General features: G+C 42.1%; 2 protein-coding genes across 7 annotated transcripts in view; one reads left to right on the plus strand and one right to left on the minus strand.

The window, feature by feature from the left end:
• The window catches only part of AFG2B (AFG2 AAA ATPase homolog B), a 287,286-nt gene that overhangs the window by 244,484 nt on the left and 18,364 nt on the right, over positions 1-24,438 (minus strand). The window lies entirely within an intron of this gene.
• Positions 1-24,438, plus strand: part of ATP8B4 (ATPase phospholipid transporting 8B4 (putative)) — a 517,140-nt gene that overhangs the window by 42,530 nt on the left and 450,172 nt on the right. For all 6 annotated transcript variants that reach the window (XM_056572217.1, XM_056572215.1, XM_056572212.1 and 3 more), the window contains exon 4: positions 22,588-22,646. In XM_056572217.1, coding sequence (XP_056428192.1) covers positions 22,588-22,646 — 59 coding nt within the window. The remainder of the gene's footprint in view (positions 1-22,587; positions 22,647-24,438) is intronic.

The following is a 24,438-nucleotide window of genomic DNA, read 5'->3' on the forward strand; positions in this document are numbered from 1 at the left end:
CCACACACATCAGTATTCCGATTTCATTGCTGTGCTGGCACTTTGAGGGGAAAAAAGTTGTCGTGCATTACGGTTTGGGCACTCAGGCTCAAAAAGGTTCGCCATCACTGCCATAGAGGATATTAACATGGTCACATGACTGAAGGTCCTGCGACGCTAAACAAGGTAAGTATACTATACATTATATTAAATATACATTATTACTAAATATATACATGTATAAACAGTACAGAATTAGAGTAGAGGAGAGGCGACTAGGGGCTGTCCCACCTGAGGGATCCTACCTGAGCGTAGTTACTCTGACTTTGGGGACCTCTACACTAGGTACGGTATGCAATACGTTACCGGGACACCACAACGGATTGACAGTGCAGAAATCCATAGTGAAAATCTGCTAAGGAATGGGCATTCCTATAACCTCAAAATCCAAGCATACTTTGTTTTCTACAAGAAGTGGCGCATGTGGATGAGATTTGTAGAATCTGATCTACTCCCCTGCTACTGTAATTTGCTGTAGATTTTGCCTACATAAAATCTGTAGTATCTCTGCCATGTGTGAATTTATCCTAATGCTTTCCATGTTTTTCAGGGTAGCACTCTTTCAATATAAGCTTATTTAAGATTTTGGTTAGCTGCAAGTTATGGACTGTGTAATTTAGCAGAAGCTCTTAGCTTATCTTCTCCTCTCTGAATGTGATTTTGACTGGACAACTGAAATAATGAGGATAATTCCGTATGCTTTCCATGGCACACCCTGTATTATAATCCCCATAGATCTGTGAATAAGCAGTTGCTGGGAGAGCAGCAGTCAGCATCTTCCATTATTTGGTATATTTCTAAACCAGGGGAATAGCAAGTATATACAAACTGCCACATTACAGAATCCTGAGTTGTAAAGGTAATATGTGCTGCTTTATATTGAGTATTTACCATTTCTAGCTTGAGTTTATCAATAGCTTATTTAAAGGGGTACTCCCTGGAAAACTTTTTTTTTTTAAATCAACTGGTGCCAGAAAGTTAAACAGATTTGTGAGTCACTTCTATTTAAAAATCTTAACCCTTCCAGTACTTATCAGCTGCTGTATGCTCCACAGGAAGTTCTTTTCTTTTTGAATTTCCTTTCTGTCTGACCACAGTATTCTCTGCTGACACCTCTGTCCATGTCAGGAACTGTCCGGAGCAGGATAGGTTTCCTATGGGGATTTTCTCCTACTCTTACAGTTCCTAAAATGAGAAAAGAAGAAAATTCTAAAAGAAAAGAACTTTCTGTGGAGCATACAGCAGCTAATACTAAGTACTGGGAGGGTTAAGATTTTTAAATAGAAGTCATTTACAAATCTGTTTAACTTTCTGGCACCAGTTGATTTAAAAAAAAAAAAAAAAGTTTTCCAGTGGAGTATTCCTTTAACCCCTTAAGGACCCTTGACGTACGCGTACGTCATGACACCCTGGTTCTTAAGGACCCATGACATATGCGTACGTCATGGACAATTCCGGTCCCTCATAGTGTGTATGAGGGACGAGATTCCCGTATTGAACCCCCAGATTGTTCCCCCACTCTGGGTGTTAGCGGGAAACTCGTTTGGGAGCTTGTGCACCTATTGCTGGATAAGGGTTACCACGTGTACGTGGATAACTTTTATACCAGCATCCCTCTCTTCACATCCCTTGCTGCCAAATCGACGTCCGCTTGTGGGACCGTGCGGAAAAACCTTATCCTTATGCTGACCACTATTCATGGCAACGGCAGCTCACCTGTCCCTGTGCGAGGTACAACAACGGTCCTCAAGCCCGATTGTATTCTGGACTACAATCGGTATATGGGGGGAGTTGATCTTTCTGATCAAGTCCTCAAGCCATACATGGCCATGCGCAAAACACGGGTATGGTACAAAAAAGTTGCGGTCTACATGGTACAGGTTGCCATGTACAACGCTTTTGTACTGTCCCAGCACGCTGGCAACACAGGGACATTCCTCCATTTCCAAGAAGAAGTAATAAAGGTCCTGATCTTTGGCGACCGGGAAAGAGCAGGCCGGACTTCCCAAGGAACTGGAGTAATAGGTGCCAGGATCGTCCCAGGCCAACACTTTCCAGGTGAAGTCCCCCACACTGGAAAGAAGGGACGAACCCAGAAAAGATGTGTTACAAGAGGGGGATACGGAAGGATAGCACCACTCAATGTGACTCTTGCCCCGATCATCCGGGCCTCTGCATTAAGGATTGCTTCAGGGAGTATCACACTTCCATGGAGTACTAAATTTTCCCTTTTCATTTAAATTTTCCATAATTTGACCCCAATGTACCAAGTCCAGAGTACATTCCAAGTTTTAACCCCATAAACCACTAAATTGCCCAAAATAATGTTTCATCTGAAAAAAAAAAAAAAAAATAAGACCTCTGGGGGTCAGAGTGTTTTTTTTTTTTTGCTGTCCTGGCACCATAGGGGCTTCTGAAATGCGATATGCCCCCCCCATTTCAGCAAAATTTGCAAATGTGACTCCTTCTCTTCTGAGCATTGTAGTCCGCCCGCAGTGCACTTGACGTCCACACATGGGGTATTTCCATACTCAGAAAAGATGGGGTTACACATTTTGGGGGGCATTTCTCTTATTACCCCTTGTAAAAATGTAAATTTTTTGGGGAAAAAAATGCATTTTAGTGGAATATAAGAATAAAAAAACATTTACACATCCAAAGTCGTCAAACACCTGTGGGGTGTTAAGGCTCTCTGTACCCCTTGTTACGTTCCTTGAGGGGTGTAGTTTCCAAAATTGTATGCCATGTGTTTTTTTTTTTTTTTTTGCTGTCCTGGCACCATAGGGGCTTCCTAAATGGGACCTCCCCCCAAAAAACCATTTCAGCAAAATGTACTTTCCAAAAGCCAAATGTGACTCCTTCTCTTCTGAGCATTGTAGTACGCCAACAGAGCACTTGACGTGCACATATGAGGTATTTCCATACTCAGAAGAGATGGGGTTACAAATTTTCAGGGCCATTTTCTCCTATTACCCCTTGTAAAAATTAAAATTTTGGGGGAAAACCAGCATTTTAGTGAATATAAATAAAATAAAATATTTTACACGTCCAACTTTAACGAAAAGTCGTCAAACACCTGTGGGGTGTTAAGGCTCACTGGACCCCTTGTTACGTGCCTTGAGGGGTCTAGTTTCCAAAATGGTATGCCATGTGTTTTTTTTTTTTGCTGTTCTGGCACCATAGGGGCTTCCTAAATGTGACATGCCCCCCAAAAACAATTTCAGAAAAACTCACTCTCCAAAATCCCACTGTTGCTCATTCCCTTCTGAGCCCTCTACTGCGCCCGCCGAACACTTAACATACACATATGAGGTACTTCCTTACTCTAGAGAAATTGGGTTACACATTTTAGGAAGATTTCTCTCCTTTTACCCCTTGTAAAAATTCAAAAACTGGGTCTACAAGAACATGCCAGTTTAAAAAATGAAGATTTTGAATTTTATCACTTTGCTGTTATTCCTGTGAAGCACTTAAAGGGTTAACAAACCTTTTGAATATCATTTTGAATACTTTGAGGGGTGTAGTTTTTATAATGGGGTCTTTTGTGGGGTATTTCTAATATGAAGGCCCTCCAAATCCACTTCAAAACTGAACTGGTCCCTGAAAAATTTCGATTTTGAAAATTTTGTGAAAAATTGGAAAATTGCTGCTATACTTTGAAGCCCCCTGATGTTTTCCAAAAGTAAAAACATGTCAACTTTATGATGAAAATATAAAGTAGACATATTGTATATGTGAATCAATATATAATTTTTTTGGGAATATTCATTTTCCTTATAAGCAGAGAGCTTCAAAGTTAAAAAAAAAAAATGCAAAAATTTCAATTTTTTTCATCAAATTTTGGAATTTTTCACCAAGAAATGATCGACAACATTTTACCACAAACATAAAGTAGAATATGTCATGAAAAAACAATCTGGGAATCAGAACGAAAGGTAAAAGCATCCCAGAGTTATTAATGCTTAAAGTGACAGTGGTCAGATGTGCAAAAAATGGCCGTATCCTACAGTGAAAATTGGCTGGGTCCTTAAGGGGTGAAGGATATAAATGTTGAGGATGGCCTTTTTGGAATAAAGAAGTTGTTTATAGCTTGAGAGTTGTTCTGCGTTAGCTGCTGCTGTATAAAAATCACATAAATACGTTTTTCAAGCAAAGCTTGAGCTGCACCTTGTGACTTCATAGCGATATCTCATGATCATTGATGAAGATGTGCCCTATTGAATGCTATTGAATGCTAAGAAGAATGCTATGTCCTCTTAATGGTTTATTTTACCAATACGGACATTTTACAGAGTTGAAAGTTACTACATTTATGATTCAGCTGACTGAGCTTTACACGTTAACAAACTTGGGTAGCTATCACTTGAAAGACAATTAAGATAAAAGTGGTATCAGAAGGTAGTTTCTCTTCATGGTGCATGCATTTATGTGCTCTTATCTGCTTTTTTGTTTTACATTTTTTATGCTTTAGATCTGTGGGCTTTTAAAATGTTGACATTGTATTCCAGCATAGTAGATAGTATGAAGCTTTCCATGCTTGCCGTGCATACATTGCTAAAGGTCCTACAACTCCAACTTGCCTACCAGCAGAAACAATAATTAATCTATAAGAATAATGTTCGTAGTTATGTTTTTTTTTTTTAGTTTTCTTCTTTTACTGCAACCTATGTAGTGCTTTGTTTTTTGATGAATTATGTATTAAAAATATGTGCCCTGTTTCACTATATTGTACTCCTGTAATTACATAAGGCACATCTTTGAAATATCCATACAGTATTCCCCGTTATTTTATTAGAAATTAAATACAATAAAGATGTTTACAACAGTTTCTTAATTCTTCCAGATCCCAGTTAAAGGGGTACTCCGGTGAAAAACTTTTTTTTTTTAATCAACTGGTGCCTGAAAGTTAAACAGATTTGTAAATTACTTCTATAAAAAAAAATCTTAATCCTTCCTGTACTTATTAGCTGCTGAATACTATAGTGGAAATTCTTTTCCGTTTGAAACACAGAGCTGTCTGCTGACATAATGAGCACAGTGCTCTCTGCTGACATCTCTGTCCATTTTAGGAACTGTCCAGGGTAAAAGGAAATCCCCATAGCAAACATATATGCTGTTCTGGACAGTTCCTAAAATGGACAGAGATGTCAGCAGAGAGCACTGATTTTTTAATAGAAGTAATTTACAAATCTGTTTAACTTTCTGGCACCAGTTGATTAAAAAAAATAAAGTTTTTCACCGGAGTACCCCTTCAAGAAAGGTTATCTAATAGATGTTTTTAAACAAATAAACGTGTTATTGGCCAACCTCTACAAATCCTTATTACCTCCACACCCTCAGTAGGAATTCACCAGCGCTGATTAAGCTGCAGTGAAACGTGTTGCTTGATGGTCCAATAAAGCTACTCCTTCAACTTATGTGGTGGTTTGGTTTGCTGCTATCATACGGGTCAGAAAAGCTTCAAATCTCATCTTTGTTTTACTTTACACACCTTTACCATTGTCGTGTATGGGTTAGTGGTGACCAAAAATGTATATCATGGTATTTTTTTAAATTATTGCGGTTTCACAGTATTTAACGGTATTTCGGGGGGGGGGGAGGGGGGGTGATCAGTATAGTGTCAGGTGGTCAGGGGAGTCCTCACCATGGTACCCGGTGTCTGAGTCAGGCCGCCCGATAACTCTCCTCCATGTCTCGGCAGTTCTGCTCAAGTTTCCCAGTGGTCGGGGGTCCTCACCATGGTACCCGTGATCTCGGTCAAGCCGCCTGGTAACTCTCCTCCATGTTTCCCACGTCTGCACGGAAGTTAGGTGCCCGCCGGGAGTTGTAGTCCCCTCCTAGCTCCTCACAGTCAGTTCAGTGTGGCTCGGACTACATTTCCCAGAGACGTTGTGCGGCTGGACGTTTCTCTAAGCCATCACACATTGGAGTTGGTTGCTATGGAAACGGTATTGCGGTATGTGAAAAGTTCATATCGTAAAGAAACAACACACCGGTATTCGGTATGAACCGGTATTCAGTATGAACCGGTATACTTCCTAGCACTAATCCCGCCAGCTCCCGCTAAAATGTTTGTCCAATCCTGCCCGCTCCCGCTAACATAGGAATGTACATACACTAGAGTGCAATGCTCCGTACATACTCCCCATGTATAGCGGTGTGTGTGTAGTACATTCCTATACATGGGGGATATGGGCAGAGCATTGCAGTCTAGTGTATGTACAGATGTGAATAGCAGTGACTGCAGACTCAGAGCCCGCGGGTCAGTGACCGATGCAGTGCTCTGCACATACCTGCCCTACAGGGATGTAGTAGGGCTCATTTTTTGCGCCGTGGTCTGTACTTGTTATCGGTACCATTTTTGTTTTAAGGGGACTTTTATATTGTTTTTTTCAATTTTTTTTAGGGCATACGAAGTGACCAAAAATACACAATTTTGGACTTGTATTTATTTTTTACGTGTACACGATCGACCGAGCAATTTAATCAACATTATTTTTTAATAGTTCAGACATCAACCCACACAGCGATACCACATACATTTTTAGTTTTTCTTTACATTATTTTAGTTAAAAAATGGGAAAGGGGGAGATTCAAGCTTTTATTGGGGAAGGGGTAAATGGGAAGTAGTTACATTTTGTTTAATCTTTTTTTTTTTATCATCACACTTTTTACTTTTTGGTATAGCTCCCATAGGGTATGTGCAGACTGCTGAGCACTGCACCCTAGGGTCTGTAGAAGACCCTACGGTGCAATGCTTTGCAGTCTGCACATACACACACACTGATATCCACATGGGGGTATGTACATTCCTATACAGGTGGGGGTATGTGCAGAGCATTTCACCCTTGTCTGAAGTACAGACTAGAGTGCAATGCTCTGCACATACCCCCACCTGTATAGGAATTTACACACACACTGCTATACACATGGAAGGGTATGTGCAGACTGCAGAGCATTGCACCCTCATCCACATGTATTACAGATCTCATCCACATGTATTGTTTTGTGATGTGATGCAATTTTTATGTGCAGAAGTCTCCACCAAAACCATCATGTGTAAATTCATGTTTTAGGTCCAATTTACAGAAATTAGTAGACCATTCACAAAATGTTGAATCTTACAGCAATTATGCTAATTTACTAAATATAGGGGTTACACTGCAATATTTCATCATGTACAGGTTGCTTTTAAACTGTGTCTTATGTTTTTCGCTGTCAGTAAAGTCCACGATCTCTGAAGTCCTGAATTACAAAAAAAAAAAAAAAAGCTTTTTGTTCATACCATCAGAATTTCTTGGTCTTATTATCCTACGAAAATGTGTAACATAACATCTGGATGTTTTTTGCTATATGAAAACACAACCAGAAGGCAAATTTTACATTCTGAGTTTTGCTAATTTTTTTTTTAGCCTCAACTAGGAATCAATCCAGGAAAGGGGAGATATATCTCTATATATCTCTACTACAGTAAATTCACGTGATTTACCTGTAGCTTTACTAAAGAACACGGAACATATTCAAAACCTGTGTAATTTAAGTTATAGCAATATTAAAGGGGTACTCCGGTGGAAAACTTTTTTTTTTTTGTGGCAAAAAAAAAAGAGGTGGAAAACTTTTTTTTTTTTTTTTTTTAAATCAACTGGTGCCAGAAAGTTAAACAGATTAGTAACTTACTTCAATTAAAAAATCTTAATCCTTCCAGTACTTATTAGCTGCTGAATACTACAGAGGAAATCCTTTTCTTTTATGAACACAGTGCTCTCTGCTGACATCACAAGCACAGTGCTCTCTACTGACATCTGTGTCCATTTTAGGAACTCTCCAGAGTAGGAGAAAATCCCCATAGCAAAAATATGCTGCTCTGGACAGTTCCTAAAATGGACAGAGATGTCAGCAGAGAGCACTGTGGTCATGATGACAGCAGAGAGCACTGTGTTCCAAAAAGAAAATAATTTCCTCTGTAGTATTCAGCAGCTAATTAGTACTGGAAGGATTAAGATTTTTTAATAGAAGTAATTTACAAATCTGTTTAACTTTCTGGCACCAGTGGATTAAAAAAAAAAAAAAGTTTTCCACCTCTGTGTTGTTTTAAAAAATATGTGAGGTTTTGGTTTTGCACCACTTTTTTCTATTTCTGACCTACATTTTACTTTTTATTTTTTATTTAAAATTTTACAATGTAAAATCTTGAAAAACTCTGTCTAGAAAAAGCTAATTGTATATTAGGACATTGTGAGATATTATTATTGCATTCTGAGACCACATAAAAGTTAATGGTTCAAAAATGTCACTTTTACTAGGGGTAATGTAGCGGTACCACATGCATTTTTGCTGCATACGGTATGTACAAAAATTACAGAAATTATGGTAAAATGGAAAGTTTGCCAAGTTGTCATAAAAACTTGATGTATGACAGAACTGCTAATAAAAGGCCATGTGTGAACACAGTCTCAACGAGATGATATTACGGTAAATAAAAACGTTATCAGTTACTGCTCATATAACAGGATTTCCTGAAAAATTTCTTTTAATTTCAAGCTCTAACCAATGGAAAAAATAACAACTCATCAACTTTTACCAGTGTACCATCTAGCAAACACACAAAAAAAGGTCCCCAAAGGAGAATCATCTAAAACATCAGAATCTGAATCCAATCATGGAGTGAAAGCATGCCTTCTAAAAAAAGACCAAAAAATAAATACCCCCCACCCACAAAAAGATTTTTACATGCTGAAAAAGATATACTTGATGAGGGGGTACATGAAATATTTGCCTATTTTTAGGCTGCTGAATTTGCAGTACTGTTGCAGTACCGTTGTTGTACTGCCATGTTTTTACCTTGAAATCTGAACTTGTGTTGAATTTAGTAATTTGCGGTAAACAATGCCATTTTACCATAATTTTGGTCATATGCTGCAAAAAACGTGATACTGCAGCAGTAGCACAAAGCAGCAATGGCAAATATGCCTCCAGTACAAAGTAAGCCTAGCAGATGATATGTTCACACATTCAATTATATGCTTTATTGTATTGTATAACTTGCTTATACGTCATCATATAGCTTGAAGTAAGCCACAAGGGCCCTATGGCTTTTCCAGACAGTTATATATACATATATAACATCAATATTTATTTTTAACAGCTATGTTTATTGTGATTTTTTTAATAAATACAAATTTTTTTAAATACATTTATTGAGACCTAGTATCCATTTAACTTTGAGCACCGTCACTTTCTATTTGACTATTTTAGTATTTTTTACACCTAGGGTATAGATGTTTAGACGGCTAATTGCTCAGTTCATGGTGGTTTGTAGGTGATCACTTTCCACTCCTTTTTTCTACAATCCAATTTTCTTTTAACCCATCCAAAAGCCATAACTCCTTTTAGTGAATAAATCTTACTTTTTAAGGACTTTCTTCATTTCACCATAAATAAACAAAAAAAAACTTTGTGGAGTGAAACTGGAAAAACACACAATTAAATGGGCATTGTCAGATCCAAAAACTTTTTTTTATATGTGGTTTCTGATGAACATTAAAGACTTTTGTAGTATGGTAAATTGTTTTTGAATATTTGATAAAGAAAACTGCTCCTGAAAATCCCACCACTAAAGGGGTCATCATACCTACTGGAACACTAACCAGTCCTGCAGCAGCATCAGGCTTGTCCACCAGTCATGGACAAGAGATGACTTATGGACAAGGCTGCATGAACAGGTGCACCAATCACCTTCCTCCACTACAAGTGAGGGACACTCCCACGTCCCCTGAGAGGATTTCTAACATTTTCATAATAAATATAGGTCATAAAGGCATAAAGATGTAGATGTACTTGATCAGGATTAGGTACTGAGTAACATTATTATTATAATTTTTTTTGTGGGATCTGACAGTCACACTTTAACCTCTTCAGGACATAGGGCGTATGGACACGCCCTGCATCCCGAGTCCTTAAGGACCGAGGGCGTATCCATACGCCCGTGGGAATTCCGGCCCCCACCGCAAGCCAGTTGGGGACCGGAGCCGGATGCCTGCTGAAATCGTTCAGCAGGCATCCCGGCATATCGCCCAGGGGGGTCATTATGCCCCCCCATGTCGGCGATCGCCGCAGATCGCTGGACAATTCAGTCCAGCGATCTGCGGCGATTCCGGGTCAATCGGGTCTCCAGTGACCCGATGACCCGGAATTACTGGCTGTTCGGGGCCGTCTCTGGCGGCCCCGAACAGCCAGAGCCTGCAGGGGTGAGGTGGCACTGGTGCCACCTCACGATCGCCCTGATTCGTCGGCCGGATTACCGGCCGACCAATCAGGGCGCCTGCTGCGGGTGTCACTTCCGCACCCGCTCCGCCCCTCTTCTGGAGGACGTGAGCGGGTGCGGGACGTGCACCCCGGGTGCTGGGGACCCCGATCCCCGGCGCCCCTGTTGGGATCGGGGCCCCAGGAGCAGCTGCGGCGGCGGGACTGACCTGCAGCGTCTGGATCGTTGGAGGGGAGTGACAGCCTCCTGCTGTTGCTTAGCAACAGCTCCCAGCATGCAACAAGGGCATGCTGGGAGCTGTAGTTATGCAACAGCAGGAGGCAGACCACCACAACTCCCAGCATTCCCTTATGGGCATGCTGGGACTTATGGTTTTGCAACAGCTGGAGGCACATTCTTTCTATGGAAAAGTGTACCTTCAGCTGTTGTATAACTACAACTCCCAGCTTGCACAAACAGCTAAAGTGCATGCTGGGAAATGTAGTGGTGCATCTGCTGGTTGCATAACTACAACTCCCAGCATGCCCGTTGGCTGTCGGTGACTGCTGGGAGTTGTAGTTTTGCAACAGCTGAAGGCACACTGGTTGTGAAACTCAGAGTTTTTTTTTACCTAACTCAGTGTTTCACGACCGGTGTGCCTCCAGCTGTTGCAAACTACAACTCTCAGCAGTCACCGTACACCATGCACCGTACATGCTGGGAGTTGTAGTTTTGCAACAGCTGGAGGCACACTGGTTGTGAAACACTGAGTTAGGTCACAAACTCAGTGATACATAACCAGTGTGCCTACAGTTGTTGCAAAACTGCAACTCTCAGCAGTCACCGACAGCCAACGGGCATGCTGGGAGTTGTAGTTATGCAACAGCTGGATGTCCCCCCCAATGTGAACGTACAGGGTACACTCACATGGGCGGAGGATTACAGTAAGTATCTGGCTGCAAATTTGAGCTGCCGCAAACTTTCTGCTGCAGCTCAAATTGCCAGCGAGAAACTACTGTGAACACCCGCCCGTGCGACTGTACCCTAAAAACACTACACTACACTACACTAACACAAAAAATAAAATAAAAAGTAAAAAACACTACGTATACACATACCCCTACACAGCCCCCCTCCCCTCCCCAATAAAAATGAAAAACGTCTGGTACGCCACTGTTTCCAGAACGGAGCCTCCAGCTGTTGCAAAACAACTCCCAGTATTGTCGGACAGCCGTTGACTGTCCAGGCATGCTGGGAGTTTTGCAACAGCTGGAGGCACCCTGTTTGGGAATCACTGGCGTAGAATACCCCTATGTCCACCCCTATGCAATCCCTAATTTAGGCCTCAAATGCGCATGGCGCTCTCACTTTGGAGCCCTGTCGTATTTCAAGGCAACAGTTTAGGGTCACATATGGGGTATCGCCGTACTCGGGAGAAATTGTGTTACAAATTTTGGGGGGCATTTTCTGCTTTTACCCTTTTTAAAAATGTAAAATTTTTGGGAAAACAAGCATTTTAGGTAAAAAATTTTTTTTTTTTTTTACATATGCAAAAGTCGTGAAACACCTGTGGGGTATAAAGGTTCACTTAACCCCTTGTTACGTTCCCCGAGGGGTCTAGTTTCCAAAATGGTATGCCATGTGGTTTTTTTTTTGCTGTCCTGGCACCATAGGGGCTTCCTAAATGCGGCATGCCCCCAGAGAAAAATTTGCGTTCAAAAAGCCAAATGTGACTCCTTCTCTTCCGAGACCTGTAGTGCACCAGCAGAGCACTTTTCACCCCCATATGGGGTGTTTTCTGAATTGGGAGAAATTGGGCTTCAAATTTTTAGGGGTATTTTCTGCTATTACCCTTTTTAAAAATAAAATTTTTTGGGGAAAACAAGCATTTTAGGTAAAATTATTATTTTTTTTTTTACATTTGCAAAAGTCGTGAAACACCTGTGGGGTATTAAGGTTCACTTTATCCCATGTTACATTCCCCGAGGGGTCTAGTTTCCAAAATGGTATGCCATGTGGTTTTTTTTTGCTGTTCTGGCACCATAAGGGCTTCCTAAAGGTAACATGCCCCCCAAAAACCATTTCAGAAAAACGTACTCTCCAAAATCCCCTTGTCGCTCCTTCCCTTCTGAGCCCTCTACTGCGCCCGCCGAACACTTTGCATAGACATATGAGGTATGTGCTTACTCGAGAGAAATTGGGCTACAAATACAAGTAAAATTTTTGTCCTTTTACCCCTTGTAAAAATTCAAAAATTGGGTCTACAAGAACATGTGAGTGTAAAAAATGAAGATTGTGAATTTTCTCCTTCACTTTGCTGCTATTTGTGTGAAACACCTAAAGGGTTAAAACGCTGACTGAATGTCATTTTGAATACTTTGGGGGTGTGGTTTTTATAATGGGGTAATTTATGGGGTATTTCTAATATGACGACCCTTCAAATCCACTTCAAACCTGAACTGGTCCCTGAAAAATACTGAGTTTGAAAATTTTGTGAAAAATCGGAAAATTGCTGCTGACCGTTGAAGCCCTCTGGTGTCTTCCAAAAGTAAAAACACGTCAATTTTATGATGCAAACATAAAGTAGACATATTGTATTCACATATACAATATGTCTACTTTATGTTTGCATCATAAAATTGACGTGTTTTTACTTTTGGAAGACACCAGAGGGCTTCAACGGTCAGCAGCAATTTGGTTCACATACCAAAAAAAAATTTATTCGTAATATCCATTTTCCTTACAAGTAGAGAGCTTCAAAGTTAGAAAAATGCAAAATTTTCAAATTTTTCATCAAATTTACGGATTTTTCACCAAGAAAGGATGCAAGTATCGACAAAAATTTACCACTATGTTAAAGTAGAATATGTCACGAAAAAACAATCTCGGAATCAGAATGATAACTAAAAGCATTCCAGAGTTATTAATGTTTAAAGTGACAGTGGTCAGATGTGCAAAAAACGCTCCGGTCCTTAAGGCCAAAATGGGCTCCGTCCTGAAGGGGTTAAAGGGGTTATCCAAGAATCTAAAAAACAGACTTATTTTCTTTCAATGTCCGCACCCTTTCTGTCTCCACTTTGTGTGTGGTATTACAACTTGGCTCCATTTATTTCAATGGAACTGAACTGCAGAATCACACCCAACCTGGGGACAGACAGGGAGGGGTCTTTGAAAGAAATTATCTCCTTTTTGATTCCTGGATAACCCATTTTAAGAAAATTGTTTTTTTTTTTTACACTGTTGTTTTTCAGGTGGTAAACTGACATGCTTTCTTTATTCTGTTTGTCAGATTACACGGATACCCAATTTATATCCACTCCTCAACACTGAGATTGTAACACTAAGCAAAAAGTCAGTAAATGCAAATCAAAAAAGTAGCAGGTGTCGCTACAATCTGCAAATGATCAGATTACCAAGCACCTCGCTTCAATCTGTCACATATGGACAGGGCTTTAAAGGGGTACTCCGCCTATAGACATAGGATAGGGGATAAGATGTCTGATCACGGGGGTCCTGCTGCTGGGAACCTCCACTATCTCGCCTGCAGCACCCCAGACATCCTGTGCACAGAGCAAACTTCTCTCCGTGCCAGATGACTGGCGATGCGGGGCAGAGGTTCGTGATGTCACAGTCACTCCTTCTCTTGATTTCACGGCTATGTTCCCTCAAGACTTGCATTGAGGGGGCATGGCCGTGACGTCACAAGCGGGTGTGACAGTGACATCATGAGCCTCCGTCGCTGCACCCCACGCTCTAAACGAACTCCGGGTGCAGCAGGGAGATTGGGGGGGGTCCCCAGCGGTGGGACCCCTGTTATCAGACATCCTTTGGATAGGGGATAAGTTGTCTAGTAGCAGAGTACCCCTGTAATTTTATAATAAACAGTTAGAAAGCACATTTTTCAGCCTTGTGACACCTCAGAAAGCAGATCAAGTTAGTACAGTATGATTGTGCAATGTCTCCTGTCTTTCAGTGTGTCAGTTATCTCCAGTTGCCAGAATCCTTAAACTGAGAGACTTTGGTTTATCACTCCAGCAGGTCGCTATTTACACAGACTTAGATGTCAGCCCTGTGGAATGTTGTGTGTCCCATTGGTTGGGAGGGAGTCCAGCTGAAATGACAGAAAGAGGTGCACAGAAAAAAATCTTAGCACAGACGGTCGACAGATTAGAACAATGGTGCATAGTGATTCATTCTGTACTCTGAATGAAACAGGACATCATATAAGCAAATTAGAACATTGAACAGTGTCTCCACAGGCATAAGCAACCTTTGTCACTGCAGATTTTTGGGAGCTACATCTCCCTTGATGCGGGTTCCCTATACCTCGTCTACACAAACCATCAGAAGGTGCTTGCACAACACTGGACTATGAGCCAGATGTCCAGCTTAAGTTGTTCCATTGACTTCATGCTAACACTATTAAAGACTATTATAGTGCAGAGCAAGACAGCAAGGAGTCCTACATTTTTTACAGATGCCATTCTAGCCGGAGATCAGGAGACCAGACAAGCAAAGCCATGAAGAGACCTTTACAATGGATTGCCACACTAGGCATAATGTTTTGTAGCTGGACCACTTACTCAGTACTGAATAAATTGAGATGTTTTGAATATTTTATTTTTTATCTTTTGCATATATTACTATGTCTATTTTCCATAATTCCATTACTTTTAATTCTTGGTCTTACAATTTCAATGTTGAGGATTATAGTTATCATTAATACATCTATTGATCCTGTGATCTCCATAATTTTATGACTTTTTTATTTCCTTTATGGCAGGGTTCTCAAACTCAAATTATCCAGGGGCCACTCTAGGTAGCAGCTGGGTGAGATGGGGCCGCATGCGCCCCCTTACATATAATGCCCCCATCATCATGTGCCCCTTATCATCCACCAGCAAGACCCCCACCAGCAGTAGCCCCCCCATCATCCACCAGCAACCCCCCCATTTCCCCTACCCCGTGTGGTAATAGTATCAGCTGACGGATGATGGGGGTGCTACTTCTGGGGGTTCCCCACATTAGGTAGGCAGCGGGTTCCCCACATTAGGTAGAAACAGGTTCCCCACATTAGGTAGTAGCAGGTTCCCCACATTAGGTAGAAGCAGGTTCCCCACATTAGGTAGAAGCAGGTTCCCCACATTAGGTAGAAGCAGGTTCCCCACATTAGGTAGCATTGTCATTCCCCCCCCCCCGACTCTCGCACACACATGCACACACACATAGACAAACGTACCTGTCCTGCGCTGCGCTTCTCTCCGGTGGCCTGACGAGTGACGTCACTGACGTCCTCCTGTGCGGGTCTGCGTAGGGATGTCACATGTGCGACGTCCCTCATCAGACTCGGGCTGGCCAACCGGAGACGCGGAGGAGGGCGGAGTAAGTGAAGCCTTCCGGCATTTAGCGCTGCTTGCCCGAAGCAGGGCTAAATGCCTGAAGAAGTTACCTGCCCGGCACCTGTAACTGCATGTCCCGGGCGTCGGGCAATACAAATTACATATACCTGGTGCGGGCCACAAACTTTCGTTCCGCGGGCCAAAAATCGCCCGCGGGCCGGGAGTTTGAGACCCCTGCTTTATGGTGTTGAGAAGTGTATTTTTTGTTATGTTTTACTTCTTAAAAAATTAAAAAAAATTCTGCCTTGAATCTCCATATGGCCATTATATCTGTTATACTTTTCCGTATTTTACTAAAGCCTGCTACATTTTATCAAAGAAAAAACCACTGACCCACAAAAAGCTACAAAGCCCCTGTAAAATGCCACAGTTTGAGAAATGAAAGTAGAACTGTGGTTGTTGTGAACATGGCAGTTTTCATTTTAGACTCTTGATAAATGAGGCCAGTTGTTTGCATTTAATATTTCACTATAGACTTTTATGTAACATCTGGCTGAAACTTTTTGGGCAAATGTCAAGATAAATACCACAATAGAGCATTAAAAAAAATAATAAATGATGTGTATTAAATCACCCTATTTTTTTTTTTTTTATTGGTGCAAAAATGTAAAAGAACTTAGCAAGGGATTTACTCCAGGGTCCAACATATGAGTTCTTTCTTATATTCCTACTGCACCTACCATTTTAGTCTGTGCATGTTGTAAATTCTTTCGGTCATAGGTAGCTTGAAGGTGTGCATTTAATGGTTTCAATCTCATGTCCGTAGGCTGCGTTAAAGTAATGTATTACAAACCATTGAAAGGAGTTTTTTTTTAACATAATGATATGTAACCAGTCTATGTGACTTGACGACTTTTTCTTGATACTGTGTTAATATACTGTACTTCTTCTGCAGTAATATACTGTACTTCTTCTGGAGTAATTTTCTGGTGACTAACCACATTATCCAGCTTTTGGCATTGATTCCCAGTAATACTAATAATGGTGACTGAACAGCTGTGTTGTGCGAGTGGTTTGGGAGGCAGAATAGATTGTAAGAGCCATAGCCAGTACTTTGTACTCTTCACACTTGTGTAACTATCTCATGTAGTGTAGACCTCATAATGTGACATCTTTGTTTTAATGCTAATGGGTACAGTAGTAATAATCTCATATTCTGCATAGTTATTGTAACTAGTTGTTACATGTCAGTAAATTCCTTTGGAATAAATCTAGCTTTTCTGTAATTTCGCACTAAAATAAAAGTATGAATACAGAATAACTTTTAGATATGTTATTGTTGATCTTAAGTGGAAATAAATGGTTATTTGCACCAAAGTGTTGCAGAAGAAATTTAAAGGGGTACTCCACCCCTAGACATCTTATCCCCTATCCAAAGGATAGGGGTTAAGATGTCAGGTTGCGGGGGTCCCGCCGCTGGGGACCCCATGGGATCTCGGCTGCAGGACCCACCTGTTGCGGCTTCCGGAAACGCTGGAGGCTTCGGCTCCCGACCACAGTGACTTGAGATCGTGATGTCACGACTCCGCCCCTGTGTAACGTCACGCCCCGCCCCTCAATGCAAGTCTATGGGAGGGGGCATGACAGCTGCCGATAGGGGATAAGATGTCTAGGGGCGGAGTACCCCTTTAAAGGCTAGCTAGATCATCATTTGGGGAAGGTGCATTCTTTCAGTGCAAACATTGGCCACTACCAAACTTTGGCTACTGACCCAAATACCGCATGAAATTGGCTTTACTTGGATATTGATAACTAGTAGAGTACATTTTGAACTGTAGGAAACTTTGATTAACCCCTTAAGGACCAAGCCCATTCTGACCTTAACCCCTTAAGTACACAGGGCGTACCTATAAGCCTTTGGGAATTTTGGTCCCCACTGGACGGGGACCGGACCAGGATGTCTGCTTAAATCATTCAGCAGGCATCACGTGCAAATGCCTAGGGGGTTCCTGAGAAACCCCCCCCCCCCCCCCCCCGCCAATCTTGGCAATCGCTGCAGATCGACGGTGAATTCACAACGGCGATTTGCAACGATTCCGGTTATACGGGTCCCGTGTGACCCGATGGCCCTGAGATACAGGGTGGTCAGCGGTGTAGAATACACCCCCAATCACCTCCTATATCTATGGGTAGGTGGCGATTTTGTCACCCCCCCCCCCCCCCAGGAGCTTCTATTGGTCAAAAATAAATAACCCCCCGACCCCCTGAAAAATCCTCAAGGGTCCGCTGCATATTTTTCAGCATGACCCGGGCCCTATTATAATCACACATTGTTATATATAAAGTCACACCAAACACACACACTACATTCTTCCTCGCAACCCCCGCCCCCCCCCCCCCCCGCCGCACACTCCGCTTGTGGGACTGTGCGGAAGAATCAGAGAGGCCTCCCTCTAGATTTTGTTCAGACACCTATGCCCAATGGTAAGTCCTGTGCCCTTACTGGTCACGTATAAGGATAAGAGGGATGTCCTTATGCTGACCACAATTCATGGTAACGGCAGCTCACCTGTGAGATGTACCACAACAACGGTCCTCAAGCCTGATTGTATTCTGGACTACAATCGGTAGATAGGGGGAGTTGATCTCTCTGATCAAGTCCTCAAGCCATAAAATGGCCATGTGGAAAACATGGATATGGTACAAAAAAGTTGCAGTCTACTTGGTACAGGTTGCCATGTACAACTCTTTTGTACTGTCCCAATATGCTGGCAACACAGGGACATTCCTGCAGTTTCAAGAGGTTGTTCTAAAGGCCCTGAGCAGGCCAGAGTTCCGAAGGAACTGGAAGTATAGGTGCCAGGATCGTCCCAGGCCATCACTTTCCAGGTGAAGTCCCCCACACTGGAAAGAAGGGATGATCCCAGAAAAAATGCAGAATGTGTTACAAGAAGGGGATACGGAAGGACTTCAGGTAGTATCACACTTCCATGCAGTCCTAAATTTTCCCTTTTCATTTTTAATTTACCATAATTTGACCCCCAATGTACAAAGTCCAGAGTACGTTCCAAATTTTAACCCCATAAAACCACTAAATTGCCCCAAAAACTCTTTTATAAAAAAACAAAAACAAAAAAACTGATAAGACCTCTGCGGGTATTTTTTCAAAAAATGGGTCATGGGTCACTGAGTCACTATCATCGGGGTCTTTATGTTGCCTCAAATACGCAGCGCTCTCTCTCCACCTGAGCAGGTTGCGCATTTGAGGCAACAGGTTAGGGATGGCCACACACATCACATTCCCAGATTGATGATTCAGAGCATAGGGTTTGGGGTGGGAATATTTTTTAGTTTTTGCTATGCTCTGGATCATCATTCTGGGAACATAACCTGTTTTATCATTTTACATCCCACTGTACCCCATTTTAGTAAATTACCCCATGTAACGCTCCATGATGGGGGGGGGGGGGGTCCTGCTGTTCTGGCTCCATAGGCAGTTATGTTAAAAGCTAAAGGCCCCTGACTGCCCTCCTGCTCTTCCCACGGCGTCAATGAATGAATGAAGCTGACGTATCCCGCATGTAGGCTTCATTCATTCACTGCCTCCGCCCGGCATGTCCCTGCTGCTGCTGCTCTACTCCTAGCGCAATTAGCGCAGCGTCGGGACAGGTCTATTCTTTGCTGCTCATATCTGTACCCGACAGGGATGAGCAGCAGAGAATAGACATGTCCCGGCGCTATGCGCTAATTGCGCTAGAAGTAGAGCAGAAGCAGGGACATGTCGGGCGGCGGCAGTGAATGGAAGTATCGGGCCAATACTAGCAATTTGCATGGTATTGGGGACTCGTTCAGTGTCCCCGATCCCAAAACTGATACCTGCTTCTCCCGTTCTCCCGTCTGCATCCCGTCCCATGGAGGAGCATGTGACACACATGTCACTCCACCTCCTCCCCAGCGTAACGCTACGGAGGAAGAAGAGTGACGTGTATGTCACATGCTCCTCCATAGGACAACATGATGCGGACGGGAGAACGGGGCAGAGGACAGCCCCATGTGAGTGCTGTCTACAAGGGTGGGGGCTGCCGTCTACTGGAGGGGCTACTAATGGCTGCTACACATGGGGGGTATCTGCAGAGCATTGCACCCTAGTGTCATCTACAGACACTAAAATGCAATGCTCTGCACATACCCCCATGTCTATATTAGTGTAAGTGTGTACTACATGCACACTGCTATACACATGGTAGTATGTGCAGAGCATTGCATTCTAGTGTCTGTACTACAGACACAGGAGTGCAATGCTCTGCATATACCCCTATGTGTATATCCGTAAGCAGTGCACACCGCTTTACCCGTGGGGGTTTGTGCAGAGCATTCCACCCTTGTGTCTGTAGTACAAACACAAGGGTGCAATGCTCTTCACATACCCCCATGTGTATAGGAGTGCTATAGAAAAAGTGTAAAGTAAAAATAAATTAAATGTAAATTTGGTCACATGCTAGAATACTTTTAATATGGCCATTGTACATAATTCTTCAAGTAGAATCAGCTGAACCCCTTATTTTGGCATTTTGAAGTTTGTTTCCGATTTAATCGATTAAAATAATAAATTAGACAACTAATTAATTATTAAAATAATCGTTAGCTGCAGCCCTAATTACCATACTCAGAAGAGATGGGGTTACTAATATTTGGGGGCATTTACTCCTATTACCCCTTGTAAAAATGTAAAATTTGGGGGAAAACCAGTATTTTAGTGAACAAAAAATATAATTCATTTACACATCCAACTTTAGCGAAAAGTCGTCAAACACCTGTGGGGTGTTAAGGCTCACTGGACCCCTTGTTACGTTCCTTGAGGGTGTAATTTCCAAAATAGTATGCCATGTGTTTTTTATTTTATTTTTTTTTGTTCTGGCACCATAGGGGTTTCCGAAATGTGACATGCCCCCCAAAACCCATTTCAGAAAAACTCACTCTCCAAAATCCCATTGTCGCTCCTTCCCTTCTGAGTCTTGTAGTGCATCCACAGAGCACTTGACGTACACATATGAGGTATTTCCTTACTCGAGAGAAATTGGGTTACAAATTTTAGGAAGATTTCTCTCCTTTTTACCCCTTGTCAAAATCCAAAAACTGGGTCTACAAGAAGATGAGAGTGTAAAAAAGTAAGATTTTCAATTCTCTCCTTCACTTTGCCGCTATTCTTGTTAAACACATAAAGGGTTAACACACTTACTGAATGTCATTTTGAATACTTTGAGGGGTGCAGTTTTTATAATGGGGTCATTTGTGGTGTATTTCCGATCGATTTTGAAAATGTTGTGAAATATTGGAAATTGCTGCTTAACTTTGAAGCCTTCTGAGGTCTTCCAAAAATAAAAACATGTCAACTTTATGATGCAAACATAAAGGAGACATATTGTATATGTGAATCAATATATCATTTATTTGGAATATCTATTTTACTTAAAAGCAGAGAGTTTCAAAGTTAGAAAAATGCTAAATGTAACATTTTTTCATAAAATTTTGGAATTTTTCAACAAGAAGTGATGCAAGTATCTACAAAAATTTACCACTGACATAAAGTAGACTATGTCACGGAAAAATTATTCTCTGGATCGAAATGAAAAGTAAAAGCATCCCAGAGTTATTAATGCTTAACCCCTTAAGGACGCAGCCCTTTTTCACCTTAAAGGGGTACTCCGCCCCCAGACATCTTATCCCCTATCCAAAGGATAGGGGATAAGATGTCAGATCGCTGCGGTCCCCCTGCTAGGGACCCCGGGGATCACCGCTGCGGCACCGCGCTATCATTACTGCGCAGAGCGAGTTCGCTCTGCACATAATGACGGGCAATATAGGGGCCGGAGCATCGTTACGTCATGGACCAGCCCCTCGTGACGTCACGGCCCGCCCCCTCAATACAAGTCTATGGGAGGGGGTGTGGCGGTCGTCACGCCCCCTGCCATAGACTTGCATTAAGGGGACGGGCCGCGATGTCACGAGGGGAGGAGCGCAATCGCTGATGTCTGCCTTTACCGGCATGTCACCAACTGCTGATAGAAGCCAAAACCTGCCATGGATGACGCGAGCACCGCTCTGATGCTCACAGTCATGCATAGGACGTAAATGTTCGTCCTGGTGCACGAAGTACCTTTGCACCAGGGCATACGTTCACTTCATTGGCCCTCAGGGCGTTAAAGGTGTATTCCGGGCAAAAACATTTTATCTCCTATCCAAAGGATAGGGGATAAAATGTCAAATCGCATGGGGGCCCGCTGCTGGAACCCCCCGCGATCTCCCTGCAGCACCCGCATTCTATGTGGGGACTGCGTCTCTAGTTTTGGAAACCTCCGGGTTTCCGGGACATGACGTCACGCCACGCCCCCTCCATTCATATATATGGAAGGGGTGTGATGGCCGTCTTAGATTTCTTTTATGCAGCAGCTTGTCTCCCTAAGAAACAAAGGGCACAGCATGTTGAAATTCAAAATGCCCGACACATCTTTCCCCCTAAAATTTGCCATTTGGTAAAGTTCAGTAGGCAGTAGGTCATGGGCTGACCCACCTGTTATCGGCACAATCATTTGATTTGTACCTAGTGTCTGGACAGCTTTAGTATGAATAACAAGGATTACTCCAGATGTACAAATAAAAAACCCAATGCAAGAAAAAAGTGCAAGCATTTATTTGTTAGGCAGATGTCATTTGCTGGTTGTTATTAGAAGGTTTTTCAAGCTTTTGTTAAGAAAGAATGCTTACTTGTAATTGAACCTATGCATGAAAGGAGCTTATAAATGTACAAGGTACTAAATCTGGTAGTCAGGTGGTATGATGTGAAATGCTGGCACATTCCAAGCACAGGCAGCTGCCGCTGTGTGGTCCAGACCCTTGGTTTACTTTTTAATCATTACTAGTGTATCTGTAGGTGGCAACAGCTTACACATGTTTTTTCTATTGTAGAGGAGGAACGACGAGTGAAAGCCAATAATCGTGATTACAATGAGAAGTTTAAATATGCAGTGAGTATTATTTATTGCTTGATATATACAGTTTCTTGTCTGTAAAAGTCAATTCAATCATCATTACAAAACATTGTCTTAAAATTATTATGCATACTAGCTGTGAGTTAAATTGTCTATTTTTCTTAAGGGATTCTGTTAGCTGTTTTGCGTTTCAACACATGCAATGTTGAATTGGTTTGCAGTATTTCTTTTGTATCTGACAACCATCTGGGCCCTCTACATTACCTTCTAAGTCAGAAAAATTCCTTCCCTTCATGATTTAATTGGATACATTGGTTAAGCTATATTAAAATTGGGGGGAAATCCTTTCCTTCCTTTGGGATTTTTGCTGCAGTACATCTCCTGTCAGCTATCCATATCAGTTCAAGTACTTTTAAATGAACATTTGAATGTCTTTTAATTCTAGCACTTATGTTTTTACATATTCCTCATGTCACATAAAGGCATGTGTTTTAGGAGGTGGTAGAATAAGGAATAAAAAGCAGTTGTCATGAGATACTGTAGTTGTTCTGTAAACAGGCGCAAGCGCTGCACCCTCACTACGCCCAAAAATCATGCCAAAACTTAAATGCCCAAAGAACTGGCTCTACTGAAGCCTTGCTACACTTGATTTCCGGGTGTAATGAAGTAGTGGCACCCATGCTCTACTAAAATGAGCAGAGCGCTCACGTGGCTGCTGGCTCAAGAAAATTACTATGCATAAGATAGGTGGAAATAGAGAATGGAGACAGGGAAGCGCGGAAAGTCGGCTCGCCGTCCCCATTGCACACTGAACAGATTAAGCTATAAAGCAACAGGGGCCATATCTTCGAAATGGCTGAACCAGTTTCTGTAAGTTTTAGCTCTTTGTACTCCTGCTCACCCTCACTATAGCCCAGTGCATTTGGTTCAGCATAGGTGAACAACCTGTCAGTTTCCCTTTAGATAAATATAATTCTCTCAAAATATCTGTAAGGTGGGTGAAGGTGTACATGAGGAGGGGGTTAGGGAACTTATGTGGTCTTTATTAATGCAATATTGAAATTTTATTTTTCTTAGTGGATTGTATTTATGGAATGGAAAAAGTTATATAAAAAAATAAATTAATTAATAAAAAAAAATACAAAGAACAACACCTAATATTACTGTACTGTTCTTAAAGGGTGGTTATACAGCTCCTCTGGGAGGTTTGTGAACAGCGTAGCTCATGGGGCTAGGTTGTTTGCATAGCTTTAATTAAAGTCAATGGGATTTATGCAAATTGCCTTTTAAGTCTGCAGCTGCTGAGACCGTGTTCCGCTGCAGCTGCCGAGACCGGGATCGCAATCGGCAGCATTATCCCCATAGATGCCTTGATCAGTCCTGATCATGGAATCTATGGGGTTGACAGGGGGAGGGGGCTCCCCCTGTCCAACAATGGCGATCCCGCGAGGCGATCGTGGGATCCTGTTGGTTGCCATGGGAGCAGGACGCCAGCTGATGGCCTCCTGTCTGCCTAGTATGGCAGCCTGTTGGGTCCAGCCATAGGCTGGATCACACAGGCTGTTAGTCAGTGTAGTGCTGACTGTTATACTGTGCTGCAGTACAGATGTACTGCAGAATAGTATAACCTGTAAAAAGTGAAAAATGTCTTAATATAGAAGGTTTTAGTGTAAAAAAATTAAAATAAAGGCCTCTTTCCAAATAAAACCCTATATTATCACCTAAAAAATTTAAAACGCCCTAACCTATACATAATATATATTGCCATGTCTGTAATGACTTGTACAATAAGACGATAATGGTATTTATCCTGCACGGTGAACGCCGT

The sequence above is a fragment of the Hyla sarda genome, chromosome 4 (assembly GCF_029499605.1).
Source record: "Hyla sarda isolate aHylSar1 chromosome 4, aHylSar1.hap1, whole genome shotgun sequence".
Lineage (NCBI taxonomy): Eukaryota > Metazoa > Chordata > Amphibia > Anura > Hylidae > Hyla > Hyla sarda.